Here is a 20873-nt window from a genome sequence, read left to right as displayed (position 1 = left end):
TCAGTGGGACGGTAATGGGTTTATATGATAAGATCAAAAACGCACATTACTTCGGAAAGTTAGAGGAGTTCGAATTCGGTACTTCCGAAAGGGAAGCCGAAGCCAATTGGCACTAGGCTATCACCGCTATTGGCAGTAATTTAATTCCACATATTTGCAAGGTTAAATAAATATACTCAATATTGGATGTTTTTGTTATTAATAAACTACACAAGACGATATGGGGAACCCCTGGATTTGTTTACATTACAACATTTAGCACATTGGTTGAGTCTTTTATCATCGCACTAGCCATTGACCCAGACTGCACATTATCTTACCACTTATATTACAAACCCACTGAGCACGGCCGTTTTAGGGTCCGGGGTTAATATGGGAAAAATAAAAAGGGATAACAAATAAAGAAATAAAATAGTGGTTCCATAGAATGGGTAACAATAGTTCAGGCAAACGTATATACGGACACACATATACGTGTAAATGATTTTTTAAGTCTATTAGACTGCTTTTATTATATATTTATTTTAGGGTGAGATGGTGACTTAGTCCCTTTAGAACCAGAATAAAAAGTAGGCAAATCATGATACACAAATATAATCTCGTGCAACTTCAAACATATTCTGGATATTAAAGAATACAAAATGCTATAAAATTATCGTTCTAGTAATAAAACAATAAAACAATAAAATGAAAATATCAAAATAAACCACAATTACCTAACGTGCAAGGATGTTCAACCGCAAATAAATAACAATAAATACCTACCGTCGGTATAAACCAAATGAGAATAATTATAGGTATTCGATTTATTTATAACAATAAAGGTTCTTACAAACTAAACGGTGTATTTTTTCGGTATAACAGCTTGGTGTATAAGAAAATCCTACATCGAGTGTCATAGCCGCGGTGCGGTGGCGATATCAGTTCAATAAATTGCAGTTACTTCGGATGGAGAAGAATAAGACCGGATGGATTAGAAGAGGCTTTTGATGTTTTTCGATAAAAAAATCACGGTGCAAAAGGTTGTACAAGACATTGGCAAGACACAAGCACACACATTTTCCTACCTACAATAGCATAATTTCTGAAAATTGGGGATCAAACTCGGTCTTCCCGAACGTAAGCCTAAAATCCTAACCTACGAGTATCACCGATTTTTTTAAGTAAGTATGCCTATCCGTTAAAGTTAGCATCTTCTAAGTTTAATTTCTTTTTTCCATTTATGTATTAAATAGTGACCCGCCCCGGCTTCGCGTGAGTATAAATTGAGCATGAATGAATGAATGAATGAAAGAATGTATGTATTTTAAAAATTAGTACCACGAGCAGTCTATTCTCTTCTTGTTTTTCCTAATTCGAAGGTTACCTCGCAGAGATAGCTAAGGCTGCCTCTTGAATTCTACTTCTTTCTTCATGTTTGTGTTACATTTTTGTATATGTTAATGTTGTGGTATACAAATAAGAGATAAATAATGTAAATTAGAAAGAAAGATGTAAATTACTAACATGTAAATTTATTTTTCTTCGTTTTGATTGTTAAATATATCTTTTAATATTTCTCAACTTTTTATCTTAATTCGTGATGGAATTCTTTTTATTCACGACCTTTTGACAACTGAGGCGTCTAATTTACTAATACAAATGCGAAAGTGTGTTTGTTCCATCACTCCCAAACTTAGCAATGAATCATTTTGATTTCATCTTAGATGAAAGAACGGAGAGTATCATAGGCCACTTTTTATCCCAGGCAAACTAATGGTTGCCACGCGATTCGTAGAAAACCTACTAACTTTTCTAGTATAATTGTTGATATGCGATATGGTGTATGCAACGTCATTTTGGTTTCTATTATGCAACAAATAATATGTGGTCTATGGCCGCAATTGGGTTTCCCGAGTTGATCTGCACTGGAAACATATGTGATATGGAATGTAGGCACGCTTAGACTTCTCACGTATGCAACTGCATGTTCTACGAAAAGTCAGTGATAGAGTGAATAGTCAATTCAATTCAATTCAATTCAATTAGATACAATAAGATTAGATTAGATGGCATGCAAAATAAAGTAAAATTTGTTCTTACACTAATTTATTTTTCTATCATATATATAATTTAAAATACTATCTTAAATCAATCGATATCAATAAGTAAATCAATGAGAATAGACACATTACATAAAGAGCGTCACCTGACTTGATTCGATTTCAGTACGTAAGCGAAACGACCATGCAACTGCAATTTTTTTTTTTTTTGCGATTTAAATAAAATCTAGGAGTCGTCGAGCTAAGCGGTGCATGACGTCAAGTAAACCATAGTGTAACATACGTTCGAAATTCAAAATTCATTTATTACAAGTACGCAATATAAGCGCTTTTGAAACGTCAATTTAGTCTGATTGTAGTGACTTTACCATCGGTTTGGAAGGCAGATTATACAGCTGGCAAGAAATTCTACAGTTGTTTATTTCCATCATCAGTTTTAGCAATTATTACTCTGCCTAGCGAGATATAAAAGCGCAGCGGTGTACTTCCAAGCAGCGTCATTATTAAATTCCCGAAATGTCCTGTAACCTCGCTGAAATAAAGGTTTGAATGCATTGCTTAAACTTTTGCATTCATTTTCATCATATCAACCCATTACTGGGTCTCCCACAATGGGAAGCGGTTAAGGCAATAGTTCACCACGCTGGTCCAGTGCGGATTGGTGGACTCCAAACGCCTTTAAGAAAATTATAGAGAACTCTTAGGCAAGCAGGTTTACTCACGATGTTTTCCTTCACCGTTGAAGCAAGTGAAATTTTCATTGTTTAAAACGCACAAAACTTAGAGAAATTATCGGTGCGATTCGATCTCGGTCCCCCGAAAGTGAAGTCGAAGTCATACCCACTGGGCAATTTAAGGAGTTGGAGCAGCGGTTAATATCCTTAATCCGTCTCTCCCACTGGAGGAGATGCGTGTGCCCAGCAGCACGTACATGTACTGATGATGACGATGGTGCTTAGGTGTTCTATAAACTAATCTAGTTATAGGGTTTTAGTGTTTTACAGCGGAAACTCTAATGAAGTTAGCCGATAACCGTCACCAAGGAGTTGAACGCGACACGTAAGCCATCGGTAATCCCATATTTTGGTCGATAACTTACATACATTACTCATTGGTAACGTATGAATAATAGTGTAATATAAACCCACGTGTGGCGAACAGTAACAAAACATAAAACAACCGAAAACTCACACTTATATCTATTACCCATAAGGACTATGAAAATTTAACAAACGAATTATCACCTGCAAAAGTAACCGTGTCACCACAGAGTACAAAACACACGTGTCATATGATATACGAGCGTATTTGTTTTTAAAGAGTAGTTTGTTTCAAAAAATGTACGTTCCTATTTACGGGTGGAGACTCGCTTTTTTATACGAGTTTTATTTCATTAAGAAAGATAGGATCATACCACCCACGCTCAAAAGCCATAATGACTTGCCATATCTAACCTCAAGTACAGTCGTAGGCAAAAGAGTTATAGTACCGTTAGACATGGCCTAATTTGGGGAAATGACGAATGAGATTTGATGCGAGACACAAATATGGATAATATTAATTGATGCTTCTGCTTACACATCATTAAGTGGATATATGATATTGATGCCATATTAAAAAGTAATATGGATGTTTTTGAATAGCTCTTCATACTTCTAATTGTAACTTCACAATATTACAGAATAATAATTTATAATAATAGTTATCATCTTGTGGTAAAATAAAATAATTAGAATAAAAAAATTATATCCAACTATCACAAAATTTTACATTGTAAAGGTTTGTTTAAGCTGATTTTAAAATCAGTGTAGTAATTATTGAATGACGAGAGAGGTGCCACCGTTTGATTATAACAAGTTTTTTTCCCACCTGTTGTAAAGAGAGTTAAGTCATACTTACAATTGTTATCTATTTATATTACTTATTACTCTTATGTAACTCATATTCGTAATGAAACTGATAAAATAATATAAACCTAAATGGTCTGCAATTAAGTTGAGCTGCAAACTACCCAATTCGATGACTAGCAGATATATCGTGTATCTTTTTTATGTGAGCTTGATAAATATATTTCAGAGCCACGAAATCGAGAATGTTTGCTTTCTTATATTATTTCAATAGTAAAATACATATAGTACATAAAGTTGTATTACTTGTAATGTAAAATAAACATTTATTTTCGTTAATCGTAAAATTGCTAAGAAAAAAAACAATTTTGTGGTTGACTGTCCGGGTTATATTACATTGCGTAGTGAGCTGGGTTCATGTACACGGGCGGGAGAAAGTTGTAAAGGTCGCGGTAATTATAATTATAACGATATAATGTAGTTATATGAGAGTAGGCGATTAAGCTTAGATCTATGAACAGCTGACAGCTGCCTTGTTTCAATTGCACCCCCTTAAACTAGAATGTTCTAAATTTAAACAGGGCTAAGTAATCTTAGTGTTATAGTCTTTTTGTTTTGAGATTCATACAATGAAAAATAACTTGCTTTAACGTTAGAGGAAATCATCGTGAGAGAACCTGCACGCCAGTTCTCCATAATGTTAACTGCACTTGGCCAGCGTTGCGGACTACGGCCTAAACCTTTCCCATACCAATGATTTAAACAAAACACTATGAATTTAAGATTAACTTGGCCTTTTTTAACGTTGGTAATTATAATTATAACTATACTAGCTGTTGCCCGCGACTTCGTCTGCGTTTTATTTAGTTTTTTGGTGTGGCGTTAAAATTAATTGTAGTTCTAAAAAAATTTAAAGTATTCAGTATCGCTAAGCCAGTAAACCCCTCATGGTTTACTGCTGTCCGCTGAGAAGTTCTGTCCTCTATCTCCAACCAAAGTTTTGGGAAAATTAAACACATATTATAACCTATATAGTACAAAAATAATTATTTAAATCGGTTATAATTTGTCGGAGTTATGGTGTAGAATCGTCAAACACTTTCATCCCCTATTCCAAAGGAACCGAGCTTAATGTTGGAATAAAAAGTATCCTATATTACTTGTAACACTTCCAAGAATATGTGTACAATGAATATGTGTGTTTCATGAGGATCGGTTAAGTAGTTTTTGCGTGAAAGCGTAACAAACAAACTTACATTGACATTTATAATATTAGTAGGGATAGGGATAGGGATAATGTAATTATGTTATGAGAGTTCGCGAGTAAGCTTAAAACAATAAACAGTTGACAGCTGCCTTGTTGCAGTCGCACCTCGCACAAATCCAGAATAGTCTAAATTTATTCAGGGCTATGGTACCTAAGTATGAAATTTCTACATCAACATCGTTTCAGATGGACATCAGGCATTATTTTTCTAGTAAAGCTCTGTCATATAGAGGAACGAAGTGGATTTGATATGATCATTATCATTCGCAGCCTACTGCAGCTAAGGCCTCGCTCAAAGGAGAGACTGTTTTTTTTTTGCGTAGACCCACCACGCTGCTTCAGTACGGGTTGGTGGGTGTAACGACTATTGTAAAAATAACCTGGGTAAGTGAAAATAACCTGGGCCGAAGGCTTAACGTGCTCTCCGAGGTACCATCCCCAATTTCCAAAGCTGACTTGATCGTACTGAATTTTTTTTTATATAAACAATACAATATCTTTCCCCTTGGCTCGACCTGGGGTTCGAAACCAGGACTCGTGATCCATAGTTAAACGTGCTAACCACGAGTGTGTTTCCTCACTGACAAGGCGAGTGAATTTTTTTCGCATAAGTTAAAACGCACATACTCGTAACATAGATAAGTTTAAGTTGCTTGCATAGGATCGAACTCGATTTAGATGAAATACAACTCTATTTATGATACTGGTAAATATTCAAATCGAGTAAACCATTCATACACTAGCAAATTCTAACTGAGGCCTAGCAATAAACGATAATAGTGTTTCTTCGAATTGACAATTTAAATTAAAAAAACATATGAAATAAATAATAATATGCTAATACAAAGAGCTCGGTGCTATAGATGTTAAACGGTTAAGAATTTTTTAAGCTAGTCGTCCCGAATTTGAAATTCAAATCGTCTGCAGCGAAGGCTGCTTGTTTCTGATGAGTCATCGACAAAGGGCTCAGTTATGCTCTTTCCAATAATATTAATTTAAATATAAGTTATATTTCTAGTTCTAGTAGATCACTACATATATAAAAGAAACCGGGAAAATATGATTCACATTCGCCGACTGAGGTTTCCGCATTTAAGAAAATAAAGCATTTAAGTAAATCTAAAAGTTAACCTAATTACCTAATAAGCATAAAATACCCGTCAAGTATGAGCCCAGTTAGGGTAAAGCATTTACGTACAACGAGAACTTAATCTAATTAACAATAAACTATTTTTGTAACAACCCGGAAAAGTAACCCGGAAATTAATAATTACAATGCTGATATCTAAAAATCTATTCTAAAGACTTGTTTTTATTTATCCGTATAGTTTACATAACATAATTATTTAAAATATTTCATTAAGTACCTAAAGGTAATTACGGTACCTACGGTGTTTTCATTTTTCAAACGATTGTGCGTAAAAATAAATAAAACTTTTAGCCCCTTCCATATAATATCCCATTAGTCAGTTATCTCAGTTCAATTTCCAAAATTGTTCGCCCATATAAATATTTTTCGTTGTTTTTTTACGAATAATATTGCGTCAGTAATATATATTTATTCCAAGTTGTGGTGTGTAATCGTCTGTAACGGACGGATGGACAGACAAAGTCGCACCACCATAACCCTCAGTTTTCACCATTATGTTTGGGAACCCTAAACTCCGATAAAAGTATTTCCGCTTAAAAATAAAACATGAAATAGTCATTTGAAAAGCTACAAAATATATCCTACGAATTAAAATCTTAAAAGCGTTCTGCCTCGTCAATTAATACAAGAAAGAATTAACGTAATAAACAAAATAACTCACCTAGCATTTTACTTAAATCAGCATTATGAAGATCGGGGTTTTCGTCAGCCAACTTCTTCCGCTCCACCTTCGCCCACACCATAAAGGCATTCATGGGTCTTCGTATCCTGGCTTCCTTTAACGCCTTCGCTTGTCCCATTTTCGTCGTAAACGGCGCACGCGCATATTGTTGGGGAGAATAGTCTCTAGACGTATCATATGGACTTCTATAATCGTACTGTGCTCTATAGTCTAAGCCATAGGGAAGGGTAGACCAGACTACAAGTTCTGGACTGGTCTGTTCTTGGACGGAATCTGTGCTATTATCTACTGCTCCTTGGACATATTGTTCGTAGCTTCTGTGGTAGGTTGGTGGTGATTCGATACCTCCTCCACCGGTGTCCATCATGCTGTGGAAGAAAGCAAGATGTTATTATTCTGATAACTATGTGTGACAAAGCTCGTCAGGGAATGTACTACCGCCACGATTATTTATGCCGCTTTACTTGGTAATGTGGAATCTAATTATTGTGACACAGATCTAAAAAAATTACGAAAATATTTTTAAAAATATCCAAAAACAGCCTTTAGCATTAAGTACATTGAAAACCCGAAAACTCTCCCTGTCGGACGGTCTTGTTTGCAAAAAAATTACCGTAGATAGTCCGCAGTTAAGTAGTTAAAGAAAGATTTCCTAGAACAGTTTTCTATAAAGTGGAAATATCGGTTCATATGTTTGTACAAGCGCATCACAAGAAATAACTCATAAGTGACTGCAAGAAGAATGAAGTGAAATCGCGGGAACAATAAGCAGTGTTCCCACAGTGGCGCCTCTTGCGGTATTCCGAGAAAACACGACATCGCAGGTAGGTGCTTGGCACTTTCCTTTAATTTTTAAATCGAGTACCAATATGTTAGTAAAAAAAAAACGAGTAAAAACTCTTCATAAAAAACTAAAGAATATTCATGTAGAAATTAACATCTGTAAATACAGCCGCAGTTAATAATTAATTTGGAAGGTTTATTTGTACTGTCTATTATTATAGATTAAAGTACATTTCTCCACTTCCTCTTGTACTCTTTCGTCTGGTATAGAGGATAAAGTGATAAAGTACAGTTGCAGAATTTGACCTCAATCTAAAGATTGTATAGAATATATAGAATAAAATGGTCAAGTTATATTGGTTTCAATGTTCCCACAGAGGCGCCAGTACTGATATTCCGCGAAACCTCGGTGTCGTATTGAGTACGCGATAGCCGGCAGTTTCCTATAATTTTGGAATCGCATATCCGATCGCGTTACTTTCTGTGTGGCAACATTTTTATGTGTAATATGTGGTAGGTGAAACTGTGTGGCCTCTATTCCTAGAAATTACGTTGATAAAATACAGCGTTAGTTAACAGTAACTAATTACCTGTGAATTTTATTGGAGCATCACAAAATATCATGTTTCACACTTATTTTTAAATGCGTACATTGGTTCTACAAATGCCACTCCCACGTCGGTACGCCTTATATTAAACTGCTATCTCTTTCCACCAGGTAACGCTATCATCATGATTATTATCAAGAATATACTGACAGACAACAGGGCAGAATTAGGAGAATTCAGGCCGTCCACAACGATGGCAGAGGGCCGATTTACACACCTTTGAGAGCTTTATGGAGAACTCAAACGCAAGCCGGTTTGTGCGACCTCACAATGTTTTTTTCACCAGCAAATTATAATAAGTTCAACGTTATTACCGCTCTAGTAAAATAAAATCTAGCTTCTTGTTTTTACAACCATAATAATTATTTGGTTTAAAATTCAGAATAAACAAAAAAAAAATTGTGAAATGAGGACATGATTATTTAAATAAAATATTTCATATTAATTTTTACAAAAAGCATAATTAACTTTATCAACCACCGGATGAGATGACGGTAATAAGTTAACTTGTATTGGAATAAAACAACACAGACAATAAAAGATAGCCTATGTAACATAAACATAAACAATATGGAGTAAAAAAATCACGTCAATCCGTTGCTGCGTGAAAGAAGGACAAACGTATTAACACACAATCGAATTTATTATATTAAATATGGATTATAAAGTAGATATCAGAATACGTTACGTTAGATTAAACCTAAATTCTACGTAGGCTTAGCAATAAGCTCCTATATCGGAGTCGATCGCCGTTAAGACGTGTCAGCTTGCACAGTTTCCTGATATCGTTATATTCTCGATACTCGAGATAATGACGCCCGGGCGAAACGACACCCGTTCGAGATTTTTAGAATTCCGTGCTTTACACACTTGAACACTGATCACGCTTATCGTGTAACAGAATCGGCTTCCCTGTTGCTAACTATGGTGACCAAGTACGTGTAGTCTTCAACTTACCTACTTGGTGACCAAGCTTTCAAGGCCAAGACCAAAAGTTTCAAGAATACTATTTACATCGCTTAGACTTGTAGCTTGATATTTAATAACCTATACCTCTGTGCTATACCTAACCTAACCTTCCTTAAGAATTGGAATGAGATTTTTTCAAATCCATATAGTTCTGGAGATTTGAGCGTTGTAAGATATAAACTTTCATTATATAGATATAAACACATATTAATATTATAACACTAACATATTTTTAATTATTGTCAACCTTAGGAATGAAACATTTGGAATACAAAAAGAGATTTTTTCAAATCCAAATGGTAGTTTTAGAGATATGAGCGTTTTAAGATATAAACTTTCATTCTTTGGATATAAACACTTATTAACATTATAACACTTACATATTTTTAATTATTGTCAACCTAAATAATTATTTGAATTAATTTGAATGGCAGACTTTATTACAAAATTTCATCCCCTATCCGGTTGGAAATTATGACTTTTTAAGACTTCTCCTCTAAAGTGGATTACCTTTACAAAAGAAGTCTTAAAAAGTCATAATTTAGCCTATCCCCAAGAATTGGGGACTTTTAATGCGTTCCAGCGATTATGCGCAATTGAAAAAAAATAACAGTCTTCAGCTTTAATATCAGTAGTAAAATTCAAAATTCAAAATACATACAAAATTCATTTATTTCAAGTAGGCCTAATATAAGCACTTTTGAAACGTCAAGTCTGTCTGTTTGTAGTGATTCTACCACCGGTTCGGAAGGCAGATTCTACCGAGAAGAAGCCGGCAAGAAACTCAGCAGTTGCTCTTTTCCAACATCAACAATTTACATTTTGCATTTTAACATTCATTTTTCTATCTTGTGAGAGCTGAAAGCGGAGCCGGATCAACCTGCAACCTTGTGATTAAAAAAATCATCAATTGTATAGTAATCTCGCTGTAATAAATGTGTTTTAACAAATTCTTTAAACTTGTGCATTGGCACGTCCAAAATCACCTTAGGAATCATATTATAAAAGCGTATACTCAATCCCACAAATGATCCCTGTACCTTACGCAGACGATATGCAGATGACACTAATTTATGACCATTTCTTGTAAGTCGACTGTTACATAGTATACTAATACATTATATTGAAAAGATTAATTCTGCTAACTATATACAATTTTATTTCGTGTATCTCGACTTTAAACGAGTTCTATGTACTTTTGTATCCAGATACGGTTTTGCTTCTTAAGTTTACCAATATAGGTGTCTTTCTTAAAAATAGGATTGAAATGTAAAAAATGTATTGTTTAAAGTTAAATATTAAATTTATATACATTATCTGCTCGAAGTATGTACGTTACTTCACAACTACTTTAGTGTTAAATTTGATATCTGTCATATCTGTCATTTTAGATGGAGGACCAATCATAAAAAATTACAAAAATGTAAAATGTTTGTTAACTTTATAAGGTAGTGTACCTTTGGCAACGTTTAACCGTAATCGCACAAAACCGAAGCTTATAAAGACGTTTCATATTTGTACCTCACGGGCTCTTCGGCACTTTAGTAGTAGTACCTACTTAGAGTAGTACAGACCTTTTAAAATATTAAAATGTTTTTATGGTACCTTCTTACACCATTTGAGTACAGATAGCAGAAAAGAACAGCTTATAAATCACATCAGAAAATCAAACTTTGAGAACATTTTTAATATATAAGTATAGAGAAGCGAAATTCAAAATAAAGCTTTCAATTTTGAAATATATATTATATATAGATACATTTGAAAGGACTTTTGAAAAGTACAATTCGAGTCTGTCTGCTGTGCTACACTACCAACGGTTCGAAAAGCAGATTCAACAGTGTCATAAGAAGCCGTTAAGAAACTCAGTAGATGTTTTTAATTTCAGCATCAACAAGATTCTGCGCTACCAATGTAACAACAGTGTTAGTGAAGTGACAAGAAGACGTGAAGGAACATGATTGTTTTTTCTTTGTTTCCTTATAATCCTTGCAATCCGGTAACGTATTGAAGCCTTTGGTCCTACAGATATTCTTGGGCAGCAGTAAACAATTAACATACACACAAATGCTTTTGCTACTTTGGCTACCAACTTACTGCAATACAGTATAAAATACCTTGTCTGCATATAAAAAAAAGAAAATATTCTCGTCTTCCAATGACTGTTTTTCATGCTGACGCTACACAGGCGTTTCAAGATGACAATCTCGCGTAGTCACATAACACCGACAAGTTATGTGACGTTCTCTAATAAAGTTCAGCCAAGAGTAGGCTCAATCAAAACCTCGATTTATTACTGCAAAATATGCCGCATATATTATGCACCATCGCCTTCGTAATCTTAGGTTAAGCGGTTGTAATCCCGGGAACGGGGCTCTACGGCTTCAGACTACAGCATCATCATCTCAACCTATTTGTCTCCTCACTTATTTTTTTTTTATTGGATCATTAAACTGGTAACAATCAATGACGTTATCACGAGAATAACATAAATAAAGAGAAATACAGGATTTTGAAACCTTCTAGAAATGACCACAGGATGCTTAATAAAAATAATCTAAAAGCTAATCAAATAACAAAGCAAAATTTAAAACTGATATCTGCAATACTATATAACAAGAAAAGTGATGATACAAAGTTAAAACGGAAAATAAATTAATCTATGTAAGTAAATGTTTGACATGTTTTTGAATGAGGTCAAAGAACTACTAAAAATGTCACAATTGTTTCATTTAAAATTGAGCAAATTTGAAAGACAGGCGTATGTTGTCCTTCCTTGGTCCGACAAATAGGTAAATGAAATGGTTTCCGATTCTGCAGGCGGCTACCCGAACGCGGACACAAAACTTCAATCTCTCCAATATTTCCGTTGACTCAATGTCTCCATTGATGACTTTGTAAAAAAAAATCATGTCCAGCCTTTTACGTCTGTTCTTTAGTGACATTATATTGTACGAACGTAAGCGTAACTCACGAGATTTGTCACCGTTATACGCTAGGTGGTAGATAAACCACCTATAGAAGACTTCTACACAACTCACTTATAGAAGAGAGAAAACCCTCCAGGCTAAGTTCAAACCCTTCAGGTAGTTGGACAGGACATACGTGGTCCAAGAGTACCTTATTGGATCTCAACACATACAGATCCAAATAAAAAGTAATTGATACACCTTCAGTGTATAGACAGAATACTTATTTATAAATTCTTAATTTTTAATTATTAATGTTTAATGATTAATTGTTTACTTACTAGGTACTTTTGTGCTTTTTGGGTTTTTACCACAATAAAGAAATTATTATTATTATATATAGAATATAATAATTTTATGTTTTTGTAAGCATTGTTAAGAATAAAAAATGAAAATCAATAAATGTCTATCATTTATTGATAGACATTTATTGATTTAAAATTTATAACAAAAAAAAATCCACCCTTCGCTTGCGGGGCTTTTGAATGCCCAAGCAACCGGCGGTCAGGGCTCCAGAGTGAGGAACCTCCTCACAATACGCGCCGTTTCTAGGACTACTGCCTTCCGACCCTTGATCCAACAACCAAGCGAAAGCATCTTAAGATGTTGGTCGAAGCATTTCGCGAGAATACCATTGAATGAAACGACGATCGGAACAATAACGGTCGACTCAACATTTCACATGGCGGTAATCTCGTAAGCAAGGTCCAAGTATTTAGATACTTTTTCCTTTTCAGCTTTCACCAGATTATCGTCATGTGGAATAGTTATATCAAAAGCAGGGATAACCTAGTGGCCCTAGTGGTTAAGACTTCGACCTCAAATTTAAGAGATTTTTTTTAATAGGAATAATTGACGGACAAATCAGATGGCCCACCTGATGGTTAGTGGAAAATCCTATAAACAGAGCAACCAATGCTGCTTAGCGGCAGAAATAAGAACGGCGATAGTAATTCCCCGGACGAGCTTTGTCACTAAAAGCTCTACTGCTACTAAATTACTACCACTACTTATGATTACTACTAGAGAAAAGCATATTGCTGTTTTAACAGTTCAATATAATTTTTTTTTTTTTATAGTACGACAATACACACATCGCCATCTAGCCCCAAAGTAAGCGTAGCTTGTGTCATGGGTACTCAAATGACTGACGAATATTTTTATAAATAAATACTTAGAATATACATATAAACACCCAGACACTGAAAAACATTCATGCTCATCACACAAACATTTTTCAGTTGTGGGAATCGAACCCACGGCCTAGCGCTCAGAAAGCAGGGTGGCTGCAAACTGCGCCAATCGGCCGTCAATATTGTATTAACGGAAAAGGAAAATTTCGAAACCTGCAAGCCTGAGAGTTCTCTGTAATGTCCTCAAAGGTGTGTGAAGTCCACCAATCCACACTGGGGCAGCGAGGTGGACTACGGCCTTTACCCCTTTACCCCTTCTCATTGTGGAAGGAAGATCCGTGCCCTTTAGTGGGACGGTAATGGGTTGATATGACGATCATGATGATAATGAACAAGTACTTCTTGTTTTTAAGTTGTGTACACACCGAGTTTTAGCTTAGAGTAAAACCTTTTACCTATCTTGTGTTCCTAAATTTATCTAGTGTTGCCCAAATGCAAGAACAAGACGAGACTTAGCCAGTCTTGGTCTTGGTCTTGCGCCAATACACCTGGTCTTGGTCTTGGTCTTGGTCTTGCGCTCCCAGTCTTGGTCTTGGTCTTGGTCTTGCAGCAAGAGTCTTGCAAGTCTTGCAATTACCTATTAGTCTATTACTATTTATTAAAGTTTACTTTAAATCTTAGAAAAACGTATTAGAATTGGAACATTGTGAGCTTGAATTAACATAGCCATAGTAAAGATCAAGCAGATTAATAAATAACTGAAGATTTGATAAGAAATTCGAAAAATCAACTGACCTATATGTCGTTTTCCATGGAAGTAACTGTTTCTTAATAAACATTTATGATTTATAAGCTTACATTTGCTAAAACATGTGAAAAAACAAATTAATTACAATAACTTGACTGTATTTTAAAGAACAATACTTATCTGTCTAGAAAGAGATTGAACCCTCAACTTATAAGAAATTTAATAAAAGAGTTTTACGATTTATCATTTATTTGAATAAAGCTGAAGAGTTCGTTTGTATGTTTGATGACAGAAGTTTTAAAATAATTAAATAAATCCTGAACGTCACTATACCTCCAAAGTTACTATTCCTCGTGGACGAAGTCGCGGGCACAGCTAGTAAATACTTACTCTCATCATCTCTCTCAGAGATATTCGAACACTTTTTTGCTATTTTTTCTTGTAAAAACTTAAGAAATATAATGACTAAATGTACAATAATAGTACCTAAGTAATTAGTTTAAAACCATATAAGTAATCAATATTATAATTACTTACTAGAATGAATTATTATGACATCTACTACCTATCCTCACCATTTTATCCTAATCATAATACTACTTGCGTGATCAGTATAATGTATTCATTTTCATTCTAAGCACTCTGAAACTTATTTATTCTTTGGAACACCTGTAGGTACTCTTAAAATTCGAAATTATTTTGCATGAATAGTGTCAAATGTTATGATTTCGGCGCGGCGGCAACGATTGTTTTAGATTTCAAAAGAAGCCGCCGGCGCGTGTATCATAACCATGTACTTCCGAAAAGCGGCAAATTTCTTTGAGAAGTAAGTACAAAACCTTTGATGCCGCATTATCAAAGTGCCGATGGTTAAAACATAACTATGCATGCACTCAGTTTGATTTTAATAGATATTTTTTTATTCGCTATGTTTATGGTATTAGTCGTAATGCGCATAGGTCCAGTTTTTCATATTCTTTGATATAGTTTTTTGCGTCTCATAGAATTCCTAAGCGTACCTACCTACCTATACACCGAACTGTTACACCTAACTACTCCGTGAAATAGCGCTAAGTCCTAGCTGCAAGACGCAAGAGTCTTGCAGGCTATGTCTTGTTCTTGCTCAAGTCTTGCACGGTCAGTCTTGGTCTTGGTCTTGCTAAAAATACGCGGTCTTGTTCTTGGTCTTGGTCTTGCAAAAACGCAAGAACAAGACCAAGACTGCAAGACCAAGACTGAATTTGGGCAACACTACAATAAATAAATACAAAAATGGGCATTCAAAAGCCCCGCAAGCGGAGGGTGGAAGTTTTTTTTTTTTTTTAATAAATTTTTAATAGTGTTTTTTTAATTTATTTTTTAAGCATTGTTAATAATTAAAAAAAAAAAAGAGAAAAATAATAAATGATAGAAAAAATAAATAAATAACATGCTGTTTTGTTTTTTTTCATCAAGTAATTTGTTTGTTCGGTAGGGAATGCATTTTCTAATAGTCCGTACGATTGTGTGGTTTTTATTTATGTTTGCACGCGAATAACGTATTAAAACAATGGAATCTAGCTGATCCACTGTTTACTTACGGATGAGGTAAATAATAATATTGATGATGAAATATTCTTATACTAGCTATAGCTTGCGACTTGGTCCGTTTTTTACCGGTTTCTTTAAAAATTCTGCAGCAGCATATTTGACAATATATTGTCTTCTCCCACAGCTTTATCAACTCTTCGATCATAGGCGGACTTATGGAAACTATTACCTATTACCGTGTTTTGTCAGGTGGACACGTTAATTTGATCCCTTTTCATGGGATATAATCAGGGGATATAATTTTTGCCTTTAATCCCTAGTAAATCTGGCTCGATGCTGAATTTGAACTGCTGCTACTACATGATCTCTAGTGAAATTGGTATACCTACTACATACTATACTAGGAAGCATGTACTTTTCTTTAACGCTCTAAATAATAATATTTTTTCCTTCAGCTAGAAATAGAGCTATTCCTAATTTATTACTTACCTGAAAAACGAGGACAAGAACGCATCCAGCGTTTTTGTCCTCGTTTTTCAGGTTATTTACAAATGCCGTGGTATCCCGTTACTCTCCGTACTTTAAAATAACTACACCTAACATTTTATTTTGAAATAAATTGATTTTTTCTTAACACACTTTCGCACTTATAATATTAGGAAGGATTGAAGGATAGCACTACTAAATTCAATCCAATTTAGTACCGCTATCCTTTTTTTACCCCTGTTAGTGTTATTATTATTTTTTTGTCTTTCTTTGTACTCCATATCAAAATAGCAGAAAAATGAAGAAAGCAGTAGATTGCAAAAGGCGGCCTTATCACTTAGATATCTTCTATGCTCTGCTATAACCATAGAATTGTTTGAAGGTAAGGTTTATGATGTGGGGATAAGACAAAGTATTCTGGCTGCACCTTATACAAGGGTAGCCAGAATGCTATTAGATTTTAAGTTATGATAAGAGAAGAAGGAATTATTAATTTTCGTATAGGAAACGATGGGGCTGACATTCTTATTGTTGAGATAAGTCCCGGATAAATAAAGAAGAAAAATAAACCATAGTATTATCCCCCTTGATGAGATTGACTCTCTATACTTCGTTGTTTAATCTGAAGATTTTGTTTTAGCTTAATTACTAACATCGGGCATGAAACTCATAACGCATGATTCAAACATAAAAGATATTCTACAAAACAGCTGAACGCAGCGAATCGATCTTGAAAATCGCACCGCGGGGTGATGTGTTGATTATTTTCAAATAAACCGAGACAATGCCCATTGTTGACGACCCGCAGTCAGCGTTCCGCGAGCTCTCTCTGAAAAGTGCGATACCGATTCTTCTCTGACAATCGATTTGATGATCGCCGCTTCCTACTTCCGAAGATTTGGAAGTTTAGCCAAACGGGAAATTCGTATGAGTCATGTCATCATCTTTTATATTAAGAATACCTACGTGAAATTTAACGCAAGATATTTCGTTGATGAGAGATGCAACTAAGGAAAAACATTGCCTGAAAATTCTTTAACATTAACTGTTTTATAAATACTGTTTCCCATTAAACCCTTCTCATTGTGGGAGGAGACCCGTGCCCTGTAGTGGGCCGGTTAAGCAGGTTAATATGATGATTATGAACCTTAAGAAACTGCGGTTATATGAATTATTAATACTAAATAGATTTAGATGACTCTTTTAAGAAAGGTACAACATTAAGAATGATCACAGGAAGTCGGTTTTTTGAAATTATAATTCTTTTCGCGCATTAGGGAAAAATGATAAGAATATTTTTAACGATGCGCGCGCACACCATCAAGAAAAACCGACACCCTGAAGTTAGCTATAATCAACAATTTTTTCTTTCAATAAAAGGTTTGACACTACACTTTGAATTGTCAAAGTCTGCGAGCTCATTCCGCTGATTTAATTGATTCAATTGTACAAACAAAAATCTCAAATTTGAATGATGAAACTTGGTTTTCCTATAATGAGATAACTAGATAATGCATTATAATAAATCTTTTTATGTATTAAACACCTTTTTCTATTGTTAGAGTAGTTTTTTCTACAAACGCAGAATAAGGCGAAAGATAACATTTTTGAAAATATTTTTATCCTGTTACGCCAAAGAAGTATAACGTCTATCGCGTGTACATAAGTACACACACGTTTTTAACAACTCTTTAAATAAAGGTAAAATACTAAATTTATAGTCTTTTATTGCAGTTTACAAGAAAAACAGTAAACCAGCGACAATTAATATAATATCAGTACACTAGAAGGTATTTCGAAGTGCTCGCTCCGTTGCATCTGATAAAGATCGCTTATCTGATAGCTTATCAACGGCTCACATGTCTGCGCAGGTTGTTTCGAACGCGCGTTCAACATAAGAGAAATAAATCTTTAGTAGGAGATTAGATTAATTTCTATAGTCATCATATCAACCTATGAAAATCAACGATTTTACAGTCATCATATCATTATTACCCATAGTCATCATATCCACCCACTAAATACAGGGCAGGGGTCGCCTACTGAAGGGTAGGGTTTAGTCCGTATTTCACCATGCTGGCCAAATGCGGATTGTTGGATTTCGCACGCCTTTGAGAACATTATTAAGAACATTCTGGCGGTAAATTAAGTGATTTTTAATTGCTTAAAACGCACACGACATTGAAAAGTTAGAGGAGCGTGCCGGGATTCGAACTCGGCTCCTCCGAAAGTACAGCTGAAGTCCTAACCACTGGACTATCACCGCTGCTATTTTGCAACAAAATAATGTAATTAAAACCATACATGCTTGAACCTATCGACTACCTAAAGACAATATAGACTTGGTGCTAGAAATTTGTTTAGAAATTAATTGATAACGACTAAGAAAGACATCGTGAGGTATCTTTGCAGCGTCTGAGTCTCATGTAAGACAGAAGTGTATCAAAAACCAACCGACACAATATCATGAGCATTAGCTGTGAATCAAATATTTATTCAGGGGAGATTACACTGGCTTGTAGTCATTAATAAAAAAAAACTTCCGTTTACTGCTTAATTAATTAATGCAAATCATTTATAGTGATCAAAAGTTTAATGGCAAGCATGGAGTACTGTAGTCACCTGTGGGGTGGCTCTGCCAAGTACCAACTTGAAGCTTTGGATTCGGTGGATCGTCGCGCCAGGAGAATTATAGGCGACAATTCGTTAACGCAGGCGAAACTACATAGTCTCCAGCACCGACGCAATGTTTCCTGTTTATCGGTTTTTTACCGGATATACTTCGGTGAGTGTGCTCAAGAACTTCACAATCTTGTTCCCCCTTCCCCGTTCTACCACAGAACAGCGAGACACCGAGAGCGGTGGCAACCTTATGTGGTTGATATCCCATCAACACGCACGAAACGTTTTTTATCCACGTTTCTGATACGTGCCGCTAAGATGTGGAACGCCCTCCCGGTAACTGTGTTTCCTGCCACGTATAATTTAAGTACCTTCAAGGCTAGAGTGAATAGGCTTTTTCTAGGCAAGCGTGCTCCAACCTAGACCTCATCATTGCTTTCTAACGGGCATGATTGTCGTCAAACGCTGGCCTATCGTTAATAAAAAAAAAACTGCAATCTAACGCTAGAGCTTGCAGTTCACCTTAAAACTTGTGACAATTACTGCAGTTACTAAAAATATCTGCGCAGGAGCAAACAAGGCATTGTCTGAAAGCATCAATATCAACAAACGCTACTGGGAGTTGCAAACAATTGCTTCATGGAAACAGCCGTCTACGAAAATACTTAGAATATTCCATACCATATTATTACACCATTTAATAACTGGATCTTACCCTGGGAAAATACTTACTCAGTGTACATGGCGGGTCTTTGATTAAGGCATGGCATTACAACTAGCTTCTTAGCGTTAAATTCTTCGAAATCCATCAGTTTTTAAGATAATATGTTTGGTAACCTTTTTTCTACCATAAAATGTACGAAAATAAAATCGTTGATTTTCTTAGAATTGCTAAAATAAAAACAGCCGTCGATTTTCAACAAAGATTCTGCAACCAAAGAGGAAACAAACACTACTACAACTTTAGAAAAATGTCGACACTTTATTCGATATCGTTTAAAGGCAGCGGCACTTAATTATTCTTCTGCGGTTTTTTGCTTTAATTAAGAAGTCTGACTTCTTATAATATTCTTCTTACATTATCCATCCACGTGCGTCCGATTAAATTTATCTCAGCAATTATTGCAAATCTGGTTATCAGTGGAAGGACGACGCACTTGTGATAATGATAAGAATGCAATGATAAGAAATTACCTAACACACAGTGCATTTACTGCGTCGCTACCTTTGACTGCTGGGCATTTGCCTACACTATTTACTCTGACTTTAAATCGAAAGATTTTTCTTCAAGAATTAGAAAATAAACTGAAATAATTTTTATCAAATTTTTAAAACAAATGTACAAATATGATCCTTAGTATTTTTTTTTGTTGTCTTCTTAAAAGATCCATTCACTTCCTAGGGGAAAAAAATCAAAGATTGTGGGAATTCTACGTCCCATAGAACCTCTTAGTAGCCGCCCTCAACCAGTGGCGTGCACAGGGTATGCAAATAATATAAAACGAAGAAGTCTCCAGTATAACGGGTATACAAAAATTAAGGATAGGCATTGTAAGATATATAAAAAGCCTACCTCTAAATATTTATAGCTCGTACTGGAGATTTTCTTTATTTTATATCATCTGCGTACCCTGTGCATACCCTCTGTGCACGCCACTGCCCTTAACACATATTAAGAAGGTTCCACGGATCGCGGAATACCTTTTTGGCCTAATGGGCACACACTTTAACATTTATAATATTAATATGACTAGCGGTTGCTCTTGAATTCAACACCCCGTTAATAGTGCAGACGGCATATTTTAACAATGCAAAAACTACTTGCTAAGATCAAGATGCGATATTACAAATGATTGCAACTGGTGATCTGCAAAAACGCGAATATACTAGTAATTAGCAGCTCTTGTCGCAATTGGATAATAACATAAAAACTACCAGTGATGCGTCGTAGATGTAGATGCATCATGATATAATAATTAGTTTACATGCAAGCGTTTATGTGTCATGCCAGACCACTTCTTAATTAAAGCAGTATAA

General features: G+C 35.1%; 1 protein-coding gene across 1 annotated transcript in view; it reads right to left on the bottom strand.

Annotated features, from left to right (window-relative positions):
* The window catches only part of LOC120626600 (putative transcription factor SOX-15), a 153291-nt gene that overhangs the window by 105110 nt on the left and 27308 nt on the right, over window positions 1-20873 (bottom strand). Inside the window, exon 3 of the mRNA XM_039894163.1 lies at window positions 6968-7356. Within this exon, the coding sequence (XP_039750097.1) occupies window positions 6968-7356 (389 nt within the window). The remainder of the gene's footprint in view (window positions 1-6967; window positions 7357-20873) is intronic.

Source organism: Pararge aegeria, chromosome 1 (genome assembly GCF_905163445.1).
Source record: "Pararge aegeria chromosome 1, ilParAegt1.1, whole genome shotgun sequence".
NCBI lineage: Eukaryota > Metazoa > Arthropoda > Insecta > Lepidoptera > Nymphalidae > Pararge > Pararge aegeria.
The sequence above is the reverse complement of the archived record's forward strand: the minus strand, read 5'-3'. Positions and strand labels throughout refer to the sequence as shown.